The following is a 26,899-nucleotide window of genomic DNA, read 5'->3' on the forward strand; positions in this document are numbered from 1 at the left end:
TAATTGTCAATAGAACACATACGGATTTCTTTTTTTTAAGGGAGACTCAATCTCTCACTTACCTAAAGTAAATCAATGTGTGATGAACACATTTCATGTCAATCTTCCACACTAACGTCATGCGATCATAACCTGTGATATTTCAGGCAACAAATAATATAGGCCTTTGATATTTTTAGATTTTGAAGATTTGAAGATATCCAGCATTTCAAAAAGGTTTATTTTTCGTCAAACATATTTAAAAATTCATAAGAATCTTTTAATTTATACTGTATATTCCTGCAATAACTATTCAATTTTTATATTTAAAATTTGCGTAGTAAAATAATTGTGCTATATAGCCTAAGTTGGCAACTATACTCCTACCAGCACGATAATTTTTTCACAAGTAATATTTTTTTGGTTTGCACACTTAAAACTTACCGTCAGGTATGTAAATAAAAATGTTATAAATTTATTCAGCGTCAGCCAACAAAATGAAGAGAATGAATGATTGATCTTTATCGCGTCAGCTGCGGCTGATTTTACTTATTTGTCTAACGCAAACTAGCTTTAAATGTGCAAACCAAAAATCTATTAAGTTACGTAAGAAAAAAAACCGTTTGAATTTTTAACTCTCTCCATACTATCCGATTTCGATCCCCACAAAATTTAAATTGGCTGACAGTTAATTTCTTTACTAGGTGAAATTACTTTACCGATTCCAAGAAAAACTGTATTATGTACTTATACCGAAAAATATTTTTCTCGAACTCCAGGCATTCTCATTTTGGAATCCTAAACACATTTTGGCATAAGGTGCGTAGGACATTTTAATTAATTCCAGGAGATGGTACATATAACACCTTGCAGGCGAAATGAACACAGCACGTACAAGAAAGTGCAGCCGTACGCATGTCGGAAGCGGCCGTGGCCACAGATGACGGTCAGCCGTGAACCTAACCTCAAATAAAGGAAGTGAAGTGGGAGGCAATCATGTGCCGTCATACAGTACACGGTGACGTCACGGCGTTGGCGGGATTTGCCTTGACCACTCTGTGTGGCAGACAGGGCCGCAGCCTAGACATTGGCCCACACAGTGGCGGTATGTTGCAACATTGCCACTTTCCCTCTCTGCTCTGCAACAGCCGCACTTTTATCTGGTATTGTTAACGTTTCAAAAGGGGCATCAAGGACATTTTTAATTGATGGGGATTGGAGTTCGGGAACGTAGTGCTTATGCACCTGGATCTTAGGCGAAATAAGTACGGAAAATTTCAATCTAGACATTTGTGATCATCACGTGGGTCTCACACCTAGGCAGTATTCTCATATCCGGTCTGGAGGGTTATCATTCTATATTTCAGTAAGTTAGGTGTTGTCATTAACGGATTGGGGATCCTAAGCGAAGATTTTACTGTACAAAAATGATCCGCTTAACATCGTTACTAGAGGCCAAGAGCTAGTCAAGCGTTTTAAGCCTGGAGGGTTAACATTCTATAATTTAGCCAATTGAGTCCTAGGCGATCCTAGAGTAAGGACTAAAGGTCTTGGTGATTCTTATCACAAAGCAGAATGCACGATGGCACAAAATCTATCCGATTCATGTTGGTCAGTCGCACATATTGAATTATTAGGACGAGGGATGCCAACTCGATATGGTATGTAACAGAGTCGATGATCTTTGTGTGATTTTTTTACTTCTCATGTTGAGTATTAGCATCGACGGAAGCTGAGCACAAAGTCAGACAGTCAGTCATAAAAGTTGGCTTTGTCTTAGCATATTGTGGCCACTGCGTGAAGATTGCTTCAAAAGTTTGGAGTTATCTAAGGCAGCACTAATCTCCATGTAATCAATCTGCAATAAACGCCTGGAGTTCATACTGCTTCTTTAAGAGCATGAGGAACACGAAACTCCATCAATATATAATTTCCCCAGGATCAGTGTCTGTCCGAAAATTTGCCCTGGAACCGAGGAGGATTACAATTATAGATTAACCTACAACATGGTGTAAGGCTAAAGAAAAAGGCATGGTATGGCATTCCAATATAGAGCTGATCGGTGTGATTAGTGGTTCTAAACAACTTGGGTGGAGGATTCACTAACTCCACGTCCTAGAATCCAGGTGGTTTATATTGCCTGCTGTCCCTGTATTGGATTTAATCGACATGACAGCCACAGTACTCGCAAACCGAAATGCGGTGGCCGGAAACAAACAGATTGTGTGATTGGTGCACTGTGCTAGTAACCAGGTAGGATCATCGGATAACACAGGAGCACAGACGTGACTATATTTAGGAGTATCGTTCGGGTCTCGGCTAGGAGCTAATAACTATACAGATTGTCACTTCGTCAGTTAATATATAAACATGGTTCAGATGCCTTGAACTGAAAGCATTTTAATTGATTCTACACAAACTTCTGCGACTTGAAGGACAAGATTTCGCGGAAGAAAGTAGAAATTACCGTTCAAAGTGGTTTTAACTTGTACATTCATTATGTTTCATTGCGATCGAGAAACTATCCTTTTTTTGTCTTTTATGCTTTTTGGTACCTCAGGTGTTTAACATCCGGATGAAACATCTATATAGTCTACATTTATTGTCTACTTTGTTCTACCTTACCACGATAGAGAATGAAAGAGATACATAGGAGGAAAGAAAAATGATGAGGTTAATAGGAGAAGAGGGGAAAGGAAAAGAATAAGGGAGAGGAGAATACATGGGGGGAAGGGTAGAAAAAGGCGTGAAAGAGGCGGAAGGGTGGGGAGAAATTGCGATGGAGAGGGGATACAATGGGATCGAGAGGGGATAGCTAAGACTGGAAGGGCGAGGAGAAAGTGATATGGCGGGAGAGAAGAGGCGAGGCGAGGTGTTTCGAAGGATCTATTACATACATTGTAAGAAGAAATCAAATCCGCGTCCTTATATCAATGAAACCCTTAAAGATTCACGCCCACAATCCCGAGTGTGTATTTTAAGGCGAATGTGAATGATAGATAGTAGGAATTAATGGTGTTAAAGAAGTGTAACCACTACTGGGATCTTAGCCGATAAAATTAGCACCATTATAATAGCTGAATGACAAAGGGAAACTAAGAGTGTACGGGTTTTCAATGTTTTAATAGGAGTACAAACCACGTGGAAATTCAATCATGGCTGTTGACTGGAGGACTGCAGACCACGCCTAATTTTGACGAGGGTGGCTGACCCCACAGTCTACAGGGTGGAACAGTGAGTCCACACCGACACCCGTGGACTACCAATCCTACTTTCCAAAACTGACCTGGCTATACATTAGTTTTTCTATCTAAGAGCTCTTCTCTCTAGTGATGTTACCATTGGACTTCTATATCATATTGTTAAGATAGTAAATATTAAGAACAGTATACTCAAACCAAAATTGGGGCAAATTCAAAACACCAATACTCGTCAGTGTCAATGGTTTAAAGAACAGAAAAACCAAAAGTGTACAGTGTTAAATATTAGCAAGAAACTTTTAGAGAAGGAAAATGATACTAAAATATGTTTTACAGCCAAATCGTGACATGGCTGTAGAGAATTCCTAGAAGTAAATACTAAAACAATGCTTGGTTTTAATATTAGTTTTTTGTAAACAAGAACTCGCATTATATTGGAACTGTTGTTATTAAAATAAATATTGGCACGATAAGTCACAAAATATAACATGATATTTTTAAATTAGAGCAGTTGTAATATTTACTAACTTGAAACATGTTTGACTGCTTAACATGTTTGTTAATAAATTATTGTACTTATAATGTATTTTATTCACATACAAGAGTCAAGGACATAGTTCAGTGATAATAATATTCAATTCGGAGAAATCAAGAACGAGAAATATTATTATATTCCATCAAATATTGTACCGGCAGTCAACATTTGATTAACACAAATAGTAGGAGTACAATGACCGTGGTGTGAATACAAAGTTACAACAAATAAAGCTGTTTCTTAATTATGATTACCACATTGTTTTTTAATTGAGTTGAAATTACAATCAGTGAATTTTATTGTACTAAAATTAATTTGTATAAGTATATTGTGTCACAAACTCTAGATCCCAGGTTCGTGTTAAAGCGCCAATATTTGTCCGTTTCAACGCTCTCAGAAACGGTAAAGACATTCGGATGAAAGGTAGAGTTCTTAGAAAAGCCAAATGAAAAAGTTTATAGGTCGTAAATGCTAGATTACCAGATTTTTGAATATTAATTAACTATGATTACTATATGAGCATGAAAGTGTTCCTAATAGCGAATAAATTGTTAATGGATATTTTTAGTAAAGTAGAAGTAATATTCTGCTTCCACTCTGTTACCTTGTTGGTATAATACTGGTAATATACCAGGAGTCTTTCACGTCAACAGTCAATAATCCAACAAACTGCTGAGTCATGTTCAATATACGTCACATTTACAACTGTAAAAAATACTGGAAATAGTTAAGTATACGACGTAATGATATTTTCTTATCTTAAACATATGTACGGTCTAAAAATCCAAAATAAAACAGTTTGTCGCAAATTATTTAAACCTAATAATATCATATTAAAACTACTATTTTTTAATTGTACTTTTAGATATTTTAATAATATTTACGAATAATATACGCGTACAGTAATCTACTGAAATAAAGATTACTTTATTACGCAGCTTTGTTTGGATCTCGAAACACCCGTTCAAGTAGTGCAGTGTGAGTAGGATTCCTTGTCAACCCCTCGTCAAAAGAAATCCGTGAGCTGGACGAGGATTCCGAACCGTGACCGTGGACCTAATGTCCGCCTCTTGAGAAATAGTCCCGACAGTTTTATGGCGTGGACCTACAGTCCGTTTACAATGGTTGTTTTGTAGGTTGCTATAATACAATTTCAAGTGTCCAGATTCACCCCAAGGGCGATTAGAACACATTTACAATGTCGTATACAGATTTAACTACGTTGTTCCTATACAAACTGCCATTCTGAAAATTCAACCTCCAAGAAGCTCGGACACAGGACCTCGTCACCAGTCTATTGTAAAAGTAAATATCCGAGTCTTACTCATGAGTTCACCTTGTTACAACAACCTCGCGTACAATAGGGATAGGGTCCATGGCCTCGCTGGCCGGCAGATTTGAGTCGCAACGACAACAGTGACCTCGCACGTTGCTGGACCGTGTAATTACAGTGTCTGGTGGTCAGTAATTGCTAATTACTTCCATAACTATCCTGGGTGATTGACGATACCCATCTCACAGTCTATGCCTCCGGGCGCAGGCATCTGTTTACCTCCATCACGGGTGGTGTTGGCATCACAATGGAAACAGGGCACGGGAAAGTAGATAAATTATTAATTATTAAAGGTGCTGATGGTTGCCTATTTTGCATGTTACCATAATTAGCAATTATAAATTATGCAATGCACTTTACGCAGCGAGACACTACTGGGATTAGCATTAAATCGTTACCGCTATTACTGTACAAGGAAATTCTAATCAATTAAACATTATTATGTTATAACCATTATACGTAATTAAGAATGCAGTTTATTTCCTTAACTCAAGATAAATTTATAGCAAATTTATTACAAAGTTTGTAACCAATACACGTCCAATCAGAACAAAAAACCATACAAATACAAGGAATATGTCGAAACATGCTACAGCTGCCTGTGACGTGGTTGCTTGCGTTAATTAATTTACTGTGAATGTAATGTACTTCGGTGAGAGTGAAGCCACAGTGATAAAATATCAATTCATGAGTCCACACTATGCTGGCTGCCATCTTGATTGGAGTTCAATGAGAATATAACTTTGTGTACGTTTTCCAACACATTTTTAGTTGTACAATTATGGGAAACGTATAAATTAAAAAGCTATTATTAATACGTATGTTAACGTTTGTTTTTTGTTTTTATAGGATACTTGCCGAAATAATCGCAACATTTAAGTACGTCGTCGTTAAAATATAAAAAAGTTATACATTTTTCAAAATATGAAATTGCAAAAGGTTTGGATTCGTATTGCTGATACTTTTAATGATACATCTCTTTTGATGATATGACGAACAACAAAAACTTAAAAGTGAATGAGGTTTAACACTGTTTTCATGAAGAAAATCTCAAGGTCGTATCACTACAGCCGGGTTATACAGATAATCTATAGTGTCACAATGGTAGGAAACATGGGCTTTCATAGGAAATTTGAAGGGCTTTCGTGCAGTATCTCCGAACGAATTCAATAATTATCTGATGTAGCCACTGGAATTAATCTATAACCTATTTTCCTCAAACAGTATTACGAATATACTTTGGTATGTGATGGAAAAAGATAGTTTTCTATGACCATTCAATTTACCGGAATGAGAAGTTAAGGCGAGACGTTTAGTGCAAATTCCTTACAATTTAACATTAATATATCCTGCAAATATTTTGCTATCATTCTATACGATATGCTCTCAGGGACATAAAAATATCAAAGACACACTCACCTATCGTCTACCACATGCAGAGTGGGCCACTCGTGCGGCCTGTACACACATAGGTCACGTGACCACTGACCGCTCCGGATCCATACATTACGCGTCATTACTACACGACAAAGGCACACTTCTGTCTGGCCACCAAGAGGTATGTGGAGTACTCAAACTAGGAGTGAAAGTCGTGACAATTAGTCACTTCCGGCAGAGTTTCGACCCATTGAACTTTTTTCCATGTCGTTAACCGAGAGCTACTGAAATGAGAGAGGAAAAAAGAGTGAAAGAGAGAGTATTCACGTTGTGACGAAGACCAGACGACAAATTAGAAATTAAGTAAAGATCGAAAATAATTTGTATTAAGTGAGTGTCAATTTAAGGGACACAAATAGTCCGGTAAAATAAGGATGCAACCTCGGAATAAAAGATAATAAGCTAAAAATTTGCATACATCTTTATTTTGATGGTATAATACTTACCTCAAAAATATCATATAATCGCGTGTACGCGACTTAAGATATTTAAGGCCAAAGGTCACGAAAATAAGTTTTTTGCAAATATCTCGTTTCCCTAACGCTAAATGACTTTGAAGGTGGTTAGAGAAATTGTAGAACGAAACATTTTCTTCAACTTTTGTCTGAAGTAATTTTATGTACGTTCAACCCTTTCTGAGATACAGCGCAAAGAGTAGGGGACCGCTTTCCTGTATATACGATAATGCGAGGTCAGCCAGTAGAATACAATAAATAAATGAGTTATATTGTTAATTATTCACTTACTATTATTATTATTACTTAATACTATTATTATTGTTATTATTATTATCATTATTATTAAATTGTTATTATTATTTATTATTTAATATACCATATTATTTATAGATAATTATTTTATTTTTACCTAACATACAATATTAAAAGAGATATTTCAAATGAATTTTAATTATATACTTATTTATTGATCCAATAATCAATTTATTAAAATTACAAATATAAAATATTTTTTTATTATTAATGAGTAATATTTTTGTTTTAATTTTCTTCTTGTTCATCGTCTTCTTTTTCTTCTTCTTCTTCTTCGGACGAGCATTTTTTTATTCTCGTACCAAGCTTTGGATAAAATATTTGACTCTGTGTCACGAAAAGATATAATAGTGAATGACCCAACCTTAGTTGCAATTATTATATCAATCAAATACTTCACCCTCTATTTAGAAATGATAGTCTTATGATCCGGTACGTACTCGCTAGGAATATCTTTCAACTCTTTTAATGTAAATTGTGAATCATTATTATTTTCTACATAAAAAAATCTCTTTCGTGGCCTGTGTGAGGTTATCATCTTTGTGATGCTTTTTATCAGTAGGTATTCGATTTAAAAATGAGAGTAGCAAATAGCACGATATTTAGCCTCAGCAGCTGTTCATGTTCAAGTCATGTTCTAAAAGTATACGATTTTTGACTAATTTTCCTAACAAGTCGTCTCTTTCTTCAGCTTTCGTCAAAACGTTATTTTTAAAATCAAGAGTACTTACTTTACTGATGGTGCGTTTATACTTTTCTTTTTTTTCTGCGACTTCATCAGCTACTTGACCACAAAACAAGCAAGATGTTTTAAAATCATATACCTCTTCTCGTTTTTTACGAGGTGTACTTTCTGCAGTTGGAGTTTCATCGTCTTCTGCACGTCGCGTCGCTTCGATGGAGCAATTGAATTTTTACTTATATACACTTTTCGACAATCAATATGCACCATCACATAAGTCAAAGTATTTAAATAATTTATATGACCGTCATTTATGTCAATACTTGCAGTTTTTAATGTTTGTAAGCCACGCACAACACTCACAGAAGCACTTTCTGATATTAATTTATTACAAATAAAACAAAAATCAGCCATTGCAATTAAAAGATACACTCAAAATCGTACGTCTGTTAATGCTAAGATGTCGTTTTCAACTAACGGATAAAATAAATTTTTATCGGTATAGAAATACTAACACAGAGAAATACCCTACCATTCCCATCATCAAGTAAAATATCTCACCACCACTACTGTACTTATACATAGAAATTCCAAACTCATTCGTTACGGTGTGTAGAAAGTAAAAAAAAAACCGGTCATATATAACAATGGAGCATCTGCTACAGCTTCGCAGAAACAGCAAACATCGTAAAAGTGATCTTGTATTTCGAGATATAATATTCATAGTAATACAGTAATGTGGACGAAAAGTATTTCTTTTAATATTGTATGTTTGGTAAAAATAAATAATTATTATTTAGAGAATATATAATTTCTAATTAATATCTATAAATATGATTTTCGTGACCTTTGACCTTAAATATCTTAAGTCGCGTACACGTGATTATATGAGACTTTTGAGGTAAGTATTATACTATCAAAATAAAGACGTATGCAAATTTTTAGCTTATTATCTTTCATTCCGAGGTTGCATCCTTATTTTGCCTTATTTTACTGAGTTAAAAATGTATAACGAATCGGACCAACGTATTCGATAGAGATAATCAGATCTGCTGTACAGATTGAAAACTTATTTAAACATCTTATCTAAATAGCAAGGGGCACAATGTTTTTTTCTAGCAGCATTAATAATTTCTAACACTTTTTGGGGATGACGTAATTTTTGTTGAAACCCAACTGTCTCTGTGTTGAACATCCGTTTGGACCTTTTGCGTCGTTATTATATATCGTGAGTGTTAATGTGAGGACGCTCATAGAAAACGCATTTACCTTGAAAGAAAGAATAAAACGTCTGAAATAAATTTGGAATTCATATACAGTATAGGTATAGTAGAGTACTCTTTCCGCCATAATATAATGTATAACGTAATTGTAACTTACTAGTTCTATACTAATATTAAGTTAGGTTAAAATATATGCATGAAGGATGGTATGTTTGTATTTCTACAATTAAAACCCTAATGAACCGACAGAGTTTTTTTATGAACTCTATACAGTGTAAGCATTATAATAACATAAATGTCTATTTCTATCCTTGTTTAAAGTTTGTTGGATGATGGCTAATTTGAAAGGATAATATGCTTTCGGTCATTTGATATCGTTATGTTACAAAAATAGAACACTACGTTTCGATAAGTGAAATCTAATGTCTTCATCAGTTGTTCTTCCTAATCACGCTATGGATTACAAAGCGGACATGTCAGCAAGGTCCTTTTAGGGCTAAGGGTAAAGAGGGGTTTCCTCATCTTCTTGTCTTAAGTGAAAATCTATGATTCTTGATTATAACAATCAAAATAACTGTTTATATAATCAAGGACATAATAGACATTCGAGCTTTCTCACAGGAGGTGATACAAACTATTTGGAGATCTAAAACCACTATAAATATATATTATACTTAAATAAACAGCTTCGAAATATATCCTGAAAAGGAAATGTTTTTCAATCGAGCTCTAAATATTTGGAAAAGACTCAATGAAAATAACAATGTAAAAATAAGCCCAAAACCATCCATGCAAGCGACAACCATTGGAGACGTACCGTGTTGTTGAGCAGAACCACATCCCTGTCCCGTTCACGCCGACACTGCAGGCAGTCGCAGGGGTTGCGGTAGCGGAGCAGCCGAAGGGGCGGGGGCGGCGGTGGTACGGGGGGCGGCATGGGGGAGGACAACTCGAGTGAATCGGAGCTCGATGTGGCCTTTTCGCGACGGCGAGTCTGTTGGGGTCGGAGGAAGTCGTCCAGAAGATAGAAGGACTGAGCGCGAGGAGAGGGAGCCTGCGGAGGGTGCTGGATCGTGGGACCTGTGCGAAGCAACGCCCCTAAACTTCGCCATCGCCGCTGGTGCTGTTCCTCTTCCTCGATTCTGTTGTCTTCCTTGGCACGCGCTCTTCTGGAACGCGGCGACCACCACGCGGTGGGGCTCAGGAGACTGGCGCTCTTCTTGATCAGCACATCTCTGATAGAAGTGAGCTCTTTCTTGCTGCTGACCTCCTCCTCGAACTCCTCCTCGGGCACGGGTACAGGACCGTACTTGTACGCGCGGTAGGGACTCTTGACGAAACCGTAGTCTGTGTCGAGGGTGGCCGAGGGAAGGGTGGCGGTGCGCGCCCTGTGGGGGTGGACCCGCGGACCCGCCCCTCGCGACAGACAGGAGAAAGAAGCCGAGTGCCGTAGCGGCGGTCCTCCCGGGGCTTCACAATACTGGACTGGCGCCACTTCCAGCCACATGGTGCACCTACAACATGCCAACTACTGTACTACACACTCGTGCACACTACACTACAAACTACATCAAATAATAAAAACATGTCATAAACATAACAGTTCAAATATAACATAACAAAAACAAAAGTTTTAATAATATACTGTATAAGTAAAAACTTAAAGATAAACAACACATACAACGTTCTACATCAAGTGGAGCCAAATACAATAAAACATAACAATAAAATAAAACCTTAAATAAAAAATACATAAATTAGCCATAATAATACAATTTTCTCAATGTTGCAGATTGAAAATACACACCAACAGACATAAAATGGAATGTGCAGCAAACGTGATTAAGAAGTAACATCCAAACGAATAATGAAAAACACCAACAAATAGCGTAAGTAATAAAAATGGGAAACACGTAAATCACAACTAAATAATTTCTAATATATTCTATTGGAATGAATGCTACGGCAAGGCGCAAGACGATACAACCAAGACTCACAATACACGACCAACCATGGTGACTACATCAACGGCAATAAATAACTGCGTGACATTTAAGTAATTCGAAAAGCCGACGTAAACTACTAAAACTATAACTCCCAAGAGGTGGGCAACTAACAAAGTGTGAAACACAAAGAAGGAATGCGGCTTATCTCGTATTACAGGATGGCCCGGAATGTTTATCAGCTCAGCTGGCGGTGGATTGTTTACCGTGCGTTTCCCGAGACCGGAAAGGGTGCCAACATCTGTGCTTTGAGGTTCTAATCCGTTCGCACCGCTCGCTTTTTCTATTTGTGAGAATCACTAAGATGTTTACGACCAGCGCGCTTTCAGTGAGACGACAATTCAGTTCCTTCACTAACAAGCTGTATACTTCCTAGTGAGAGTGATACAAAACTTACTCATTTGGCGTACATCATAACCCAAATTCTATTTTTATAAGCCACTTCAACTTAATGTTGTTCACATAATTTGACGATCCTATTTTGTATGTACTTATTTTCACTGCATATAAGTAAAATTCAATAATGATTTACCATGCAAGGGATCCAAACAAATGGCATCACTCGATGCTCAGAACTGAATTTTCTTAATGTATAAGAAAAGTAATTGAAACATTCAAATAAAAACTGACAGTTCTACCTTGATTGTAGGTATTGTGCGAGTAACTTACCTCTACGAAAGCGCTTTTAGTGGTCGCGAAAAGAAAACATTGGCAGGTACTGAACTGAACGATTCTGGCACGGGGAAGGGCGGAGGGGGCCATACGATCAAAGTACAATGATAGATCGCGAGTTTGGCAGCGACCGTGGGTTATTTATTACACTGTCTTGGGCTTGAACTGCTTCCAAGCGCACGCGACCGCCTTCAGAGCGGCAACGATTTGTCAACCACCGCTAACGTGCGATTAAATCGTGGGCAAAGTGGTTTTTGGGAGTCCAGTAGTTCTTAATAGCAAGAATAGATCATAACCTATCTTAACTTAGGATAGTGATGCAATAACCAGTTGACGGATTTAGCAATAACATACAGAAGGTTAAAGTTTTAAGTATTTATAAATGTACCTTATTAAATTACTAACAATTTACCCACGCAATTTCGTAGACTGTGCACGTCAATGGGCACTTCTGGTTCGAGCCAATTATATTTCCGACGCCAATGTAGAGATTGCCTTGTGGCCATGAAAATACGTCAACAAGTCCATTGTAATTTACTCCGGTCTTAGTATTTTTCTTTGTACCATAATATATTGATTTTGCCTTGCATCCCCGATAAAAAAGATACATATACATACACAGGTTTTAGAACCCTAAATCTGACAAAAGACAGACAACTAAGGTAGGTTTTATACTGTTGTATATACATTTATAGTAACAGTTAGATAGTAACCTGTCTGATACCTGCATTACAGTACTGACCAAGCACTGCACTCTTCATGTTTGCTAAAATGTACAGTTAAAAGTATACTTTAACTAAAACTTTTAATTTGCTGTGCTGTCATAAAACAACGTTTTACACAGAACAGTTGATTACACTTAACAGCTGTTTCAAGTAATAATATTTGTTTGGCGCAATGCAACTTTAGACACCCTGATGGGATTTTTCGCCAATTTAGAGAACGGTGGGGCGTAGTCCGAAGGAATTTTTAAAAATAGGAATAGGTCTATATGTTAACCGGGACTCTAAGACTGTCCTTGAGAAATTTCAATACTAACGGCCTAATAGTTTTTATGTGATTGACACACAAAGACATACCGTTACATTTTTATATAATAGTATAGATCAATCTAAATACCAAATATTTCAAACCTAAATTTCGTAATAATTGGCGTATTTGTTACTCAAGCATTTATTAAATAGAACAAAATTTTATCTCGGACTGAAATCGGAACTGAACATATGAATGTGAAGAGTGTTATTTTCATACATAGGTACAGAACATGTATTACGTATTTAAGGCTGTTCAGTGTTCATGATTACAAAATTCGAAAAATCAACGATAAACAGGAGTTTACATTAAGAAGAACTATTTTAAAAACATAGGTGTGTATGAAAATTAAGCTCAACTAGCTACGTATATAAAAAACGTATGTCAACTCCCTAAATCAATACAAGTTCAGAACGGAATCTTATACAAATATTTGGATGCTAAAGTACTAGTTGCCTGAGAAATCGTCAACACTATGAAATGTGAACTAGGGTTCACTGAAAGGGATCGGGAAATAAACACTATATTACGTATACCAAACAAAAAAAAAAGCTTGACGTAGTCAAACAAGCCCAAAATCTGTTGTAACTTCTGTACCAACCCTGAAAAGGCCTCCCGCATTATTAAGTCCACGATAAGTATGCACGACTGTGGCTCTCGATATGGGCAACTGTGACAATGTCACATCGGCGTCACCATAACCGTCGTGTCATCCACGATAAAGGGATCTGTAACCTTTTCACTCCAGAGGCAGTCTACACAAGTTCGGTGCTCATGCTCACATCTACTGTTGGCGAGCAGGAAGATATCTGTTTGGCCCTGTATTACCTGTGGTCTCTTTAGTATTGCAGGCGCTAGCATTGTCTTGGCCCAAACTACTTTAATTTGTGAACCTTATTTCCTTTTGATTAAAAAAATAATACGGTATTTTTAAAAACAATTAAGAAAATTTAAGTTCTTTTTCTTATAATCATATGTTTCCCTGTTAACATTGCGTCAAAACACAATTACATTCTTGACGTATTGCAGCCTCACTGTGGGAAAGCGATTTAAGTCAAGACATGTTAAACGGAAACTGGCAATAAGCCTGACTGATTATACAGATGGGTTGCGAGAAGCGACTTAAGAGTTAACCCATGAACGATCACAAATGTTTTAATTTATCGACATGGCTTCTGTATTACAGTGAGCCAATCTTTAGATAATTTTATGTTATCTTCTTTGACGATTATTTTCATCCTTGATTATTTCTATTGTAACTCGTATTATCCTTCGATTAATTCGTAGTATATATAAATACTTTTGTATTGTCGACTTCTATTGTACGTTCTACTATGGCCGACTTTTAGTTTCATATGCCTAATGCGTACACTGACTAATGTAGATATTATTAAAGAAAGCCGAACACATATTGTGGTACAGACTTGATAATATACATGTTTATAGATTAACATCCCAAAGACGACGGCCTTAGCAGACTGGAGTGATAAGGAGGTTTAAGAGTTAATGATCTATTTTATCTTTAAATCCTACTGAGATATAACAAGTATTAGTGATAAGTATTAAGGTAGTAGATCTACTTAACAGCAATACTGTATTACAGTAGTAAGTTGATGTATATGGGTCAGTATTTTAGTATTAATGTAATACTATATAATATTACTGTTAAAAACTTATAAAAACATTAATTTTCAACTAACAGAAAACGTTCAGTTTTAAACAATTAATTAGTATAACCCGATTCTCTCAATCATCCGCTTCCCTTTATTATGTTTCGCAACATATTGAAAATCACAATAATGGAATAATATCGCCAGGTTTTGTTGTTATATTCTAATTAAATGTAATGTTCCTGTCAAGATAATAAGAATTTTTTAACGTTTTATTTATATATTTGCTCCAGTATTACACATTTCATAGCGTTGGATGTAAAAGTCAAAATAAATCATTAATTTAATTTGAATTAGATGAGAACAGCTAATTACACTGTCACACTTAATTGATATTACCACTAGCGGAGTAAAATGAATCAGAAAATCCACATCCACGTCATAACAAATTAATGTATCTATTCTCTACCTCTACTGAAAGTAATGTATCAAGTTAATTATCTTAATTAGTTTGGTTTACAAATCCTACAAATTATTAATTGTATTGAAGGGGCGGAATTTTAAATTAATTAATAGTGTTTATTTAATTAATTAAATAACTTTTGAATTCGTAATACGTTAGGAGCAAGCCTCAGTTAACTGTTTTCATAGCTTTAATAATCAATTACAAAAATAATGAGCAAGTAAAATATTGTCAGAAATACGAACTCACTGGTTTAAGTGTGAACTACAGAAATGAGAGGTTGCCGATTCAACTTTATTGCTAACCCAATGCTACTCCTACTAAATTATCATCATAAAATGTAAATATAGCAGGAGGAAGTGTTGCAGTAAAAACATGAGCATGTTATACTGGAAAGCTTTAGGGTACCGTAACCGTGTTTGGTCCGTATTTTTGTAAATTTTATGGTCACAATCCTTTGAAACGCCTTTCCTGAAGACAAGAAAAATAGAAAGTTGCTACTCTACGAGCATTTGGAGTTACAGTTTAAGTAATTTTGACCCAGGCCCAATAAAATAAATGGGATATTAAGAATATGAATTTTTACAGTACGGTTACGAATTATGGGGCGGTTTTACATAATTATGGGGAGTTAAGAAAACGTAATTTTTTAATTACAAGGATTGGTAATGCAGTATGATGTAAGGAATCCGATTTCTAAATGGCCTAAATTAATACTATAAATCATACAATTCCTAGTGGAATGATCACAGTGTATTCTACTTTTCTCATTTTTCGGGAGGAATTTTTTAGAGTCTAAGTAAACAGTTAAACAACTTATTAGCCGCGATTGCACCACATCAACCAACCATTCAAGGGTAAGGTTTTTTTCAATACGGTCGGCGGTGTTGCTGTCACACCTAACCTCGTACACTGCCAGTTAGATCGGTCCGCTGACGGGGTGGAAGGGTGAAGTAATTTGCACAAACAGTGCTGCACGCGACCGACAGGGCTCAAAGTTTCCGCAATCACGGGACACCCCGATTTAACACCCCCGACAAGACACCCGAGTTAATTTGTACATCACGAGAAACGGCGGGGACGGCTATTAGTGCGATCAACTTTCGAAGCCCCCATTATGTTTTTTGTGAGTTAACCCACATCGCACGATGAAATGAAATAATTTTTATCTTAAAACATATGTTTTTTATTTACACTTAATTGAAGGAAAACCAAAATCCAAGGAGAAACGAAGTGATTTGGTGATTCTTTTCCTTTAAAAATTACAATTTTTAATATTGAGGCGCTTTAAAAGCCATGATGTGCCATAATTTTAAAATTTTGACTAATGATGATATGAGTTTACTCTTAAATACAGGACAGATAGCTTTTTACCCCAATTAAAAAAAGGGTTGGAAATCCTCCTAATTTAATCGCTCAGTAAATTTTACTTTACTTTTTTATCTGAAAAATTTATTACAGTATGTAAATACCATTTAATCACCGCGGAATTTATGAAAGTAATATTTAAGTTAAATTTGGCTTAAAACATGCAGACTACACTAATAAGCGGATTATAGACGCAACTGTTATTTGAAAACGGTTTACTTAAAAAGAGATTGTTAACAATGTTAACACTGTTACACTCTTGATTTTGGTCGTACAATTATGTCAGATGTAATACATGTAATACTAATTTAAAATGTCAGTTATAATACTAATTTAAAATACATGATTAATACGCATCCAGTCGACTTTAAGTTTTTCTTGTAAATATTTTCAAATACTCAAACCATGGGGTATAAAAATTTTGACATATTAGCCAATAAAAGCATCGAAAAATAAAAAAGCCGTTTTGCAAATTAATTATACTGAGACATTACCTTAATTTTACGACTGAAAACAAAGGTGTAAAAGTGTTCCAACAATAATATGTTGGAGCTAAAATAAAAAAGCCGTTTTGCAAGAGTGTATCCTGAACAACCTTAATATGTTGGAGCTGAAAACAAAGGTGTAAAAGTGTTCCAACAATAATATGTTGGAGCTAAAATAAAAAAGCCGTTTTGCAAGAGTGTTATACTGAGACATTACCTTAATATGTTGGAGCTAAAACAAAGGTGTAAGAGTGTTCCAACAATAATATGTTGGAGCTAAAACAAAAAAAGCCGTTTTGCAAGAGTTAATTATACTGAGACAATACCTTAATGTTGGAGACTAAAACAAAGGTGTAAAAGTGTTCCAACAATAATATGTTGGAGCTAAAATAAAAAAGGTGTAAGAGTGTTCCAACAATAATATGTTGGAGCTGAAAACAAAGGTGTAAGAGTGTTCCAACAATAATATGTTGGAGCTAAAATAAAAAAGCCGTTTTGCAAGAGTGTTCCAACATTACCTTAATATGTTGGACTGAAAACAAAGGTGTAAAAGTGTTCCAACAATAATATGTTGGAGCTAAAATAAAAAAGCCGTTTTGTAAGAGTTAATTATACTGAGACATTACCTTAATATTTACGACTGAAAACAAAGGTGTAAGAGTGTTCCAACAATAATATGTTGGAGCTAAAACAAAGCCGTTTTGCAAGATTAATTATACAACAATAATATGTTGGAGCTGAAAACAAAGGTGTAAGAGTGTTCCAACAATAATATGTTGGAGCTAAAATAAAAAAGCCGTTTTGCAAGAGTGTTCCAACAATAATATTTTACGAGCTAAAACAAAGGTGTAAGAGTGTTCCAACAATAATATGTTGGAGCTAAAATAAAGGTGTAAGAGTGTTCCAACAATAATATGTTGGAGCTGAAAACAAAGGTGTAAGAGTGTTCCAACAATAATATGTTGGAGCTAAAACAAAGCCGTTTTGTAAGAGTGTTCCAACAATAATATGTTGGAGCTAAAACAAAGGTGTAAAAGTGTTCCAACAATAATATGTTGGAGCTAAAATAAAAAAGTGTTTTGCAACAATTAATTATACTGAGACATTACCTTAATTTTACGACTGAAAACAAAGGTGTAAAAGTGTTCCAACAATAATATGTTGGAGCTAAAACAAAGCCGTTTTGCAAAGTTAATTATCCAACATTATAATTGTTGGAGCTGAAAACAAAGGTGTAAAAGTGTTCCAACAATAATATGTTGGAGCTAAAACAAAGCCGTGTGCAAGAGTGTTCCAACATTATAATATGTTGGAGCTGAAAACAAAGGTGTAAGAGTGTTCCAACAATAATATGTTGGAGCTAAAATAAAAAAAAGCCGTTTTGCAAATTAATTATACTGAGACATTACCTTAATTTTACGACTGAAAACAAAGGTGTAAGAGTGTTCCAACAATAATATGTTGGAGCTAAAATAAAAAAGCCGTTTTGCAAATTAATTATACTGAGAGTGAAAACAAAGGTGTAAAAGTGTTCCAACAATAATATGTTGGAGCTAAAATAAAAAAGCCGTTTTGCAAATTAATTATACTGAGTGTGAAAACAAAGGTGTAAAAGTGTTCCAACAATAATATGTTGGAGCTAAAATAAAAAAGCCGTTTTGCAAATTAATAAGGTGTGAAAACGAAGGTGAGTGTTCCAACAATAATCTTTTGGGGCTAAAATAAAAAAAAGGCGCCAATACACCCGGCTCTTGCAGTACACTTTGTCCTATTGAAAATGGATTAAATTCCTTATTGACTTGCATGGGTTTCATTAAACTTTCAATGAAATTAGTTGAAGCTTCAGTTAGAAATAAAAGTTTAAAACTCAAACACAGTTTTAAATGAGAATCGAGTAATATACATACAAATTAATTAACTCGGAGTTAGGCGAAGGCCCTCCCACCAGCTTCAACTGAATGAGTTTGATTTCTGTCTGTCTGTCCACACAATAACTCCCGAGCGAGTTAACCTAAAGGGTGAAAAAATTGATGTCAAACTTCACCTCTACTTCCTTTACGTCGGCATTGAAAATTGTAAGCATCGTACACTAAGTTGGAAGTTACTTTCTCGGACAGGATATTCCGCGAACGCGAAGTCTCCTACGCTGACCAAAAGTCTGGTATGCTTTTATATTTTTATTGGCCCTTAATACGTTATTAGGAGACTACCTAGAGCACTGAACCTCTCAAGTCGCCTTTCGTGTATCGAACATTCTACAGGTTAAACGTAGTTTATTATGTACATTATCTACGTACCTATTTTGATCCAACTGAACAATTCTACCTTTGACTCCCACTGAACAGTTACATTCCAGAAAGTTCAACGTTATTCACCATTATCCCGGATACGTATGACTTAAGAACTTAATGTATTATCTGATTTAAAATAAACCATTAATTAAGAACATGAAGTATCGTTTTTATGTTTAGCCCAATAAATGCTTTCAATATGTTGACGAATAAGATTCAATATATTTAGCCTTATAGAACAGAATAATGATTATTACCAGAGACTATAAATTCAAATAAGTATATTCTATTTTAGTACTATAAAAATTGTTTGTTTAAGAAGGCAATTGAAACAGGTTCATGCCTTAACAAAATTGATGGTTTTTAACTTACAAACTATAAAATTATATACATTCATACATATTATATATATTCAAAATCACGGAATTACTTGATGTTAATTATTGATGTAGTACTTATTTCAGTAAGAATAGAAATATTACGCTGAATAGGTTTCTTCGCCAAGAATATTTCGACTCCTTTGAAATCATCTCTTCGAATGCAATGGGGTCAAACTTTGTGTTACATAAATAATTCTGAAATGCAATTCATGTACAGATAAGCGAAATAAATAACAACACAGCAGAAATCTTGATAATTTTAAAATATACGTCTGAACGGAGATTGAGAAATAAAATACCGCAGAGGGACAATATTACAAAATTAGGCTAAGCCAGAGGGAAGTCGTAGGACATTAATAATTCTCTTATAAAAGCAGCAAGAAATCAGTGCCTTGCGTGCTACCTGACCGACAACATTACAATAAGAAATTACAATTAACATTTGTAGAAACTAGGCACGCGAGCAAAAGTTCCGACTAAAAATAAACTTTCCATTGAAATATTATCTGTATACTATTCGTTTGTTAACCTCAATATCTGGATATTACTGTATAAAACAGTAATTTAATGTGTCTAAAATGTTTAATAATTAAGGTTGCGCATTTGGATTATACAATTAATTAAATATGATAGACGTAAATGTATTATAAATGAAAGTGTCTAATACCGCACCGTAAATTCTGCTGGATAGGTCAATTGAAAATTATTCAAACCATCGGTGAACAAATTTTATTGTTTAAAGGTCGAATGAAACTCATTACTGTTGGTTTGAATATTTTTTGTATTATTACCGTGAGAGAATCTGCAGAGGAAACACCAAACAATGTAGCATAAATTGGGCATATTGCTCAAAAAGCAACTACTGGTAAATCAGATAAGGGAAATACAGATCAGGGTAGGGCAAAGAGATGGCTAGCTCGACTGTAACGTCTACAAGATTAGGGATATGAGATAGCCATAACACCAAGAGTACAGCTAGAGCTCAAAGTACCTTCAGTACAGGTAAAAAAACTGTAGAAAACTTATGTTTTCAATACAGCTATTCTTCATCTTTGTTCAACATTTGGGGACAGTCTCTCTTTTTAGAAGAAGTAAGCAGATCCCCTTAAATGACATTCTTTGATGATCCTAGAAGAAGTATAACAATCATCGAGATCGCCCTCCACTAGCTCAAAGCCCAATCTATAATACTGCAGCAAATTTGAAAGCCTTCCACTTGCGGAATTACTATGGACTCCAGACTAAAGCCACAGTCAATCCTCCATTGTTCTCTGTTGCACGAGGAAAAGGGTAGGATTCTACTGGGAGTGCTGAACAAGGAACTTAAATTTGAGGTTTTTATCCAACTTCAGATTTTGCTTCTAGCATTACATTTCGTGTTAGTTAGCCATTGTAGTTATTGACATCAAACTAGAAAAATACTGAGATTACAAGAATGTAGTCTACAATTTATTATCAATACTCGTAAACGATGTAAAGTTTTCTTTAAAGATATTCAGATTTACCTTATTTAACTACACTTAAACACCCCTTGCGGGTTGCTTGTAATACATTGTCCTATACTGATTCCTACCGCCTTATTAATCTGATTTGGTTACAAACTCCGCATGCAAATTTTCCCATTCGGTGTTGAATTTTATAGCATTAGAGAACTCACAAGACAAATTATATCGCTCATAAAGTGCTGTTTCAACCACCCCTCTCTACAAGAGTCTGCCATAAACACTCTTGTCGCGCACCCTAACTGACATTCACCACCATTGTTACGTTGAGTGGGGGGTGGGGGTGGGGGCTGAGCCCAATACAATCCTCTCACGAGCTGTTCAGGGCGCAATTGGGGCTAGTTTTAAGCCATAGTGTAACCTTACATGTCTCCTCCTTAAACCGCGGTTTTAACTGTTCGCACGACTTAAACACGCTTAGCAAAATCTCCACAGTCGTAAACAAGTTCTACAATTTGTTTGCCGCAAGCTTTGACTTTCGGCATGTGCATTTAAACATATTGTACAGTTATTAACCTTCTTGCATATGTAAGGATGATTTTATTAAGACTTAGGAAATAGGAAACATATATCAGTTCTTGAAACACATAACGAATGTCTTCTATAATGTTATTGATTGAGCACTAGCGAAGCTTGAAAATATTCACTTCTACCTGTATGTTCTCACGATGTCTCAAGAACTGAATTATCTACAGAATTAAAATGTTGCATAGAGCTTTATTTCTACATAAGCAAGAATGGTGGTACATCAAATTCCGTAACCGATTGCTGAGCGTAACTGAAAACTTTTACGGTTTTATGACGAATCATGACGGCAAAGGGAAAGTTATAGAAGCAATAAATCTGCAGAAAAAGCAGTACTACCATATGACATTTTTAAACGACACAGCAAGATACGTAGTCAAATGAAATGAGCAATAGGCTAGACATTGTACAACCTCAGCGAAGCAAGTTACATGACACGATGTGTGGGGTACTCATATGCAGTCATATAAAATCATCCATCGTCAATAACTTTAAATCAGGAATCTCAACCATCTCTCGGGCATGATCCTAGCTTCTTCTCCTAGAACCTAAGAAGGATGAAACACTCTAAGAATATATTTTTTTACTCTTTTAAATCTGTGGAACATTTTCGAATGATTTTTCTCGTATTTAAAAAATGTTCACATCTTTCGCTTTAAACACAGCGCTTAGAGTATATGAATCTGGAGAGGCGTGTTACTCGAGCCTTGGTGATTACCTTTCTTCGTAGGTACCTTAGCATGCTGTCTTACCTCTTCTTCCATATTAAATAAATCAAAGGATGCCTCGCCCTTTGAGCGATACACTCACTGGAAGTGTGTTACTCGAGCCTTGGTTATTAGCTTTCTTCGTGTTTTAGCATTCTGTCTTACCTCTTCTTCCATATTAAATAAATCAAAGGATGCCTCGCCCTTTGAAGCGATACACTCACTGGAAGTGTGTTACTCAAGCCTTGGTTATTAGCTTTCTTCGTGTCTTAGCATACTGTCTTATCTATTCTTTCGGATTAGGCTTGTGAAGGACGCCTCATCCTAAGAGTTTTTCACTCTGGAAACATTTTATTCGAGTTTTGTTGAGTAAGTTTCATCGTGTCTTAGCATACTGTCCTATACGTCTTAGCACAATTCCTTTTCTACTAGTGAAAGTGAGGTATGAAATATCTGTGGAATACCGTTTAATTACTCATTATGGGCTGTGTGATGGGTATTGTGATGTAACTTCCTTCACGTTATGAAAACGTTTCTTCTATCAGCCAAGCGAAGGATCAAATATGATTTAATTATATTTAATTAACTACAAAGTTTTGGCTTAAGTCTTAGTGAGGGCTGTTAGTGTTCTAGTTTAAAAAAAAACGTAGTGTAAATTAACTGAACTAGATGGAATTATACAACTAATGGAATGATTATAAAGTAAGTAAGTTCATGATCTAATATTTGGAAGTAGCAATGGATCGTTCGGTTTGAAAATAAATTTGTACAATTATTAAAACTCGTTAACTATGTTTATTGGTAAGCAAAAATACATTAAAATAATATCATAATTATTTGAAAAGATCTTTCCTGCGGAAAAGTATAATAATTTGTGAATATTGATTTTGCACTCAATTTTCTGCGGAGGACGCTACTTACAGGCAACAGCCACATAACAATGGTCTCGCAGAAGCGTGCACTCGCATGTCTCCTCCTCCCTCCCACACCCCCTCATCCGCTCACCCTCATCGATGTAAATTGCCGGTTATTGCCGGTTGCAAGGGTCTGTATCATAGCATCAGAACACGGGCCCAACCACATAACGTGCAAACTCAATGAGCTTTGGAGGTTTAATTGAAAGTTTCAATTCACCCTAATGCTTACAGACTCCTGGCGTTATTAACGTTCGGTCGACTTCCAAAGAACATTGACTCTGTGAAGTGATGACCTATGGACTCTGTTTATCTGTTGCATCCGATGTAGTATTTTCTTTATCAAATCGATACAAATAAATAATATTTGTAGCAGTTATTAGAAATGTTAATAGAAAATGACTACTATTCATAAATTAAACTTATTATAGTGCATTGCGCACTGTTAGTTAAAGTAGTTATCTATTTGGGCGTCGAGGAAGTTTTAGTAGGGTTGAAATGGGAAGATATCAGAAGAGATAAAGATATTACAGATATAATATTATACGTAAATAATATTGATAAAACAATCGTCCAAGGATATGTCGAGACTGTAAATTACAGTTTCAGCCAAATGTCGGAGACTCCTTGGTGAAATCCATTGGCAGCTACACACCGGTGGACTACCTATGGTTAGCTGACTGATTTATCATTCGTTTACTTGTCTGACGGTTGGTTTTAGGTGCATTAAGCTAAAGTGTATGGTCAGAGAAGAAAATAATCGTTTTAATTTTTTGACCTTTTCAATACCCTTTTATTTCGATCCCTGAAAAACTAACGTGGCTGACGATCAATTTCTTTCTTGGAAGTACTTCTTCTACCGATTTCACAAGACCCTAGGTACCGTGCTTAAACAATAACAATAGATTCTCGGCTTCCGAATTAAAATTATTCTGTTAAGGTTGTCGCCAAGACGAAATAAGCGTAGTGCAGACAGTGTATATTGGACTAAATGGCTTATTAAGAAAAATGTAGATCCTAACTACCAAGAAGACTTTGGGTGCAAAAATAAATTATTAGCAATTATTAGTATATTGCTAAATAGATAAAAGAAACCTACGTTAGCTCTGCTTCCATGAAAATCAACAAGTTAGAGCGTAATAATGTTTGTGGCGCTCCACTGTAACTGATTTAATTAAAGCAACAAACCTCTGTAATACGCGTGTGCTTACACTAATATGTTTACTTTCCTCTTATCCCGTTATCATTTAATAGCTCGTTATGCGTGAAAATTACATTTGCATAGAACAACAGAGCAAAATACAATAGTAATTAATGTGCACTTCAGCAGTTTCCAGCTTATTAAAATACTCACTTGGGATTGTTGTAATACTAACTGTATACTTAGTGACTGCAGGAAATCACGTTTTGAGTTTTTGAGGTGTTGAGTGGTCAATCGCACAAGGGAGTAATATTCGCCACTTAGAGAGTAAGCGTACGTAGAGCATTAGAAAACATAAGTAGTACACAAAATTGTAAAAATAATAATACAAAAAATATAGTAACGTAATTTTTAAATATTATTATGATAACATATTGTGTTACCTACAGTTATTAAATAGAAACAATTCAGAGAATGTTTAATGTTTATAAGTATTATTCAATACAGTAAACAACTAAATGATCTCATTAAAACAGCTATTACACTAATGATTATTAGGTACACAACTTACAAATAAATTAGAATTGCTTTAAACAACAAATCACAAAAAGAAACAGCCAAAATAAAAACGAAAACTAATACTGCATTTAGTCAAGGATACAATAATCACCCGAACAATAGTTTTTTACCAAAATTTTACTTGTTTGAAATTCATACGGTTGGCTGGTCGTTTGTGAAACCTATCACTCGAGAGGCTGCAAAGATTTAATTTCTGTATGTCTGCCAATATCTTGAGAAAGAACTAACCTATACACTATAAATGTTGTACAAAGCTTCATTTGTATATAATGCAGTATCTACAAAATCTGGCTGAAATGAAACGAACAGCCGGTACAGTCAGAAGAAAAGCAATGAATGAAGAGTTTTGAAGATCTCTTTTACAAGTTTCAATTTAATCGTTGTTATGCCAATGTATTTTTTTAAATTAAAAGCTTTACTATCTGGAAATCTTATAAAATATCTTAAGTGTTTAAAAAATCTGATCTAAACCGAACCACAACTGGACGAAAGTTATAATTTTAGATCATTTAACTGACAAGTCTATATTGTGAAATAAGGAAGCAAAAACGTTTCACAAATGAATAAAAAAATACCAATACTACTGAATGAATAACTTGCACGTTAAGGACAATCGTCCAGCGTTAGATTTGATTCACATTTCGGCTTTGACCACGTTCACTCTTATAACTTCTATTTTATTGTACCATACGCCTCAATATTTTTTAAGTCCTCCATCTCTACTAGATGTGAGACAAATGCATAACACTTTTACACGGCTCAAAAACCATAAAACCATTTTTATTCTAGGTCTGAAATTCTTACCAAAGGATTATTACTCTTCTATTTCAAACTTTGAAAACCTTTAATCTAAAAAATGAAAAATATTGTATACGAGAATTCAGATAAAAAAGTTGCACATATGCGAACTAATCTCATCTTGAAACTGCTTATAACTAGAAGCTAAGGAACCTATACGAAGGCATAAATAAATACCATTATGGTATCCTTTTTGGTTTAAGCCTATAACAGTTATTGTGTTAAATCACATTTCTGATATTTACTTCGCGGAACCTGTATTTCTGGACTTTATTACATGGGTAATGTCTGAAACACACAGATTTCCATGAAAAATTGGATAGTTCTCCATACAGCATGACAAATAAGTACATATATCAGAATATTAACACAAAAACGCTTTCCATCATAACACAATTATAGGGAATGCTACGAACAAACACCTTCTAAGCTATGGTCCTTTACCGACCGGATTTACCGAATTGTGCAATGTTTCACTGTGCCTATTCTCTAGCTTTATTGAGAATAAATGCGGGACAATGCGTACTTTTGATTAAACTGTTGAACTTTAATTTTTCCGCGCCTTATTTACCCTCGTAAACTCATCGCTTTTTCTCGACTAAACAATATCTCGGCCACCAAACCAACGGTGTCTGAAGTCGAGCTCTCGGCGACAGAGCGCGTGATGATTTTCAGACCTCAGATCAATACGTTGTTGGTTATACACATCATTTTATTAGGAAGAACCCCGTCCCCGGTTGTAATCCGTTTCAACAGAGGCACGCACGGGCCAACAACACGCGTGTCGCGGGTCACAGCCCCTCGCCCTGTCACCGTCAACCTTCCTGCCCTGGGAAACTTTCGACCATTACAATCCACCTATTGATTTCAAACGTACAGGTATAATCATGTGTAATTATTGAATACACTTCATTCAAGAAGTTACTGTTGGGGTGTCTACTGCATTTATGAATGAAGCTAAGCATGAGCCGGCTATAATGGCGGCCATCTTCATTAACACCCCATAAACACAATATTAGCTCCGAGCACTGTTACGGCCTTAATTATAGAACTATGGTAGATATCTCAATATATACACTTTAGAAGAAAATTTAAAAAGCGTTTGGACGCATATAAAATGAGTCATCTCCCATAATGCTACAATAACAAATCATGGGAATAAATATTAATAATATTATAAAACATCCAGTAGACAGGTTACATCATACAGAACACAAGAAATACTCTTGGTAATTTCAGTATATATAGTTTGTTTTGTATACTTTTTCCT

At 35.3% G+C, this 26,899-nt stretch overlaps 1 protein-coding gene across 1 annotated transcript in view; it reads right to left on the minus strand.

Annotated features, from left to right (window-relative positions):
* LOC124365008 overlaps window positions 1–26,899 on the minus strand; it is a 262,674-nt gene that overhangs the window by 147,803 nt on the left and 87,972 nt on the right. Inside the window, exon 2 of the mRNA XM_046820884.1 lies at window positions 9,977–10,673. Coding sequence (XP_046676840.1) covers window positions 9,977–10,666 — 690 coding nt within the window. The 5' untranslated portion in view covers window positions 10,667–10,673. The remainder of the gene's footprint in view (window positions 1–9,976; window positions 10,674–26,899) is intronic.

This window comes from Homalodisca vitripennis, chromosome 6 (genome assembly GCF_021130785.1).
Source record: "Homalodisca vitripennis isolate AUS2020 chromosome 6, UT_GWSS_2.1, whole genome shotgun sequence".
NCBI lineage: Eukaryota > Metazoa > Arthropoda > Insecta > Hemiptera > Cicadellidae > Homalodisca > Homalodisca vitripennis.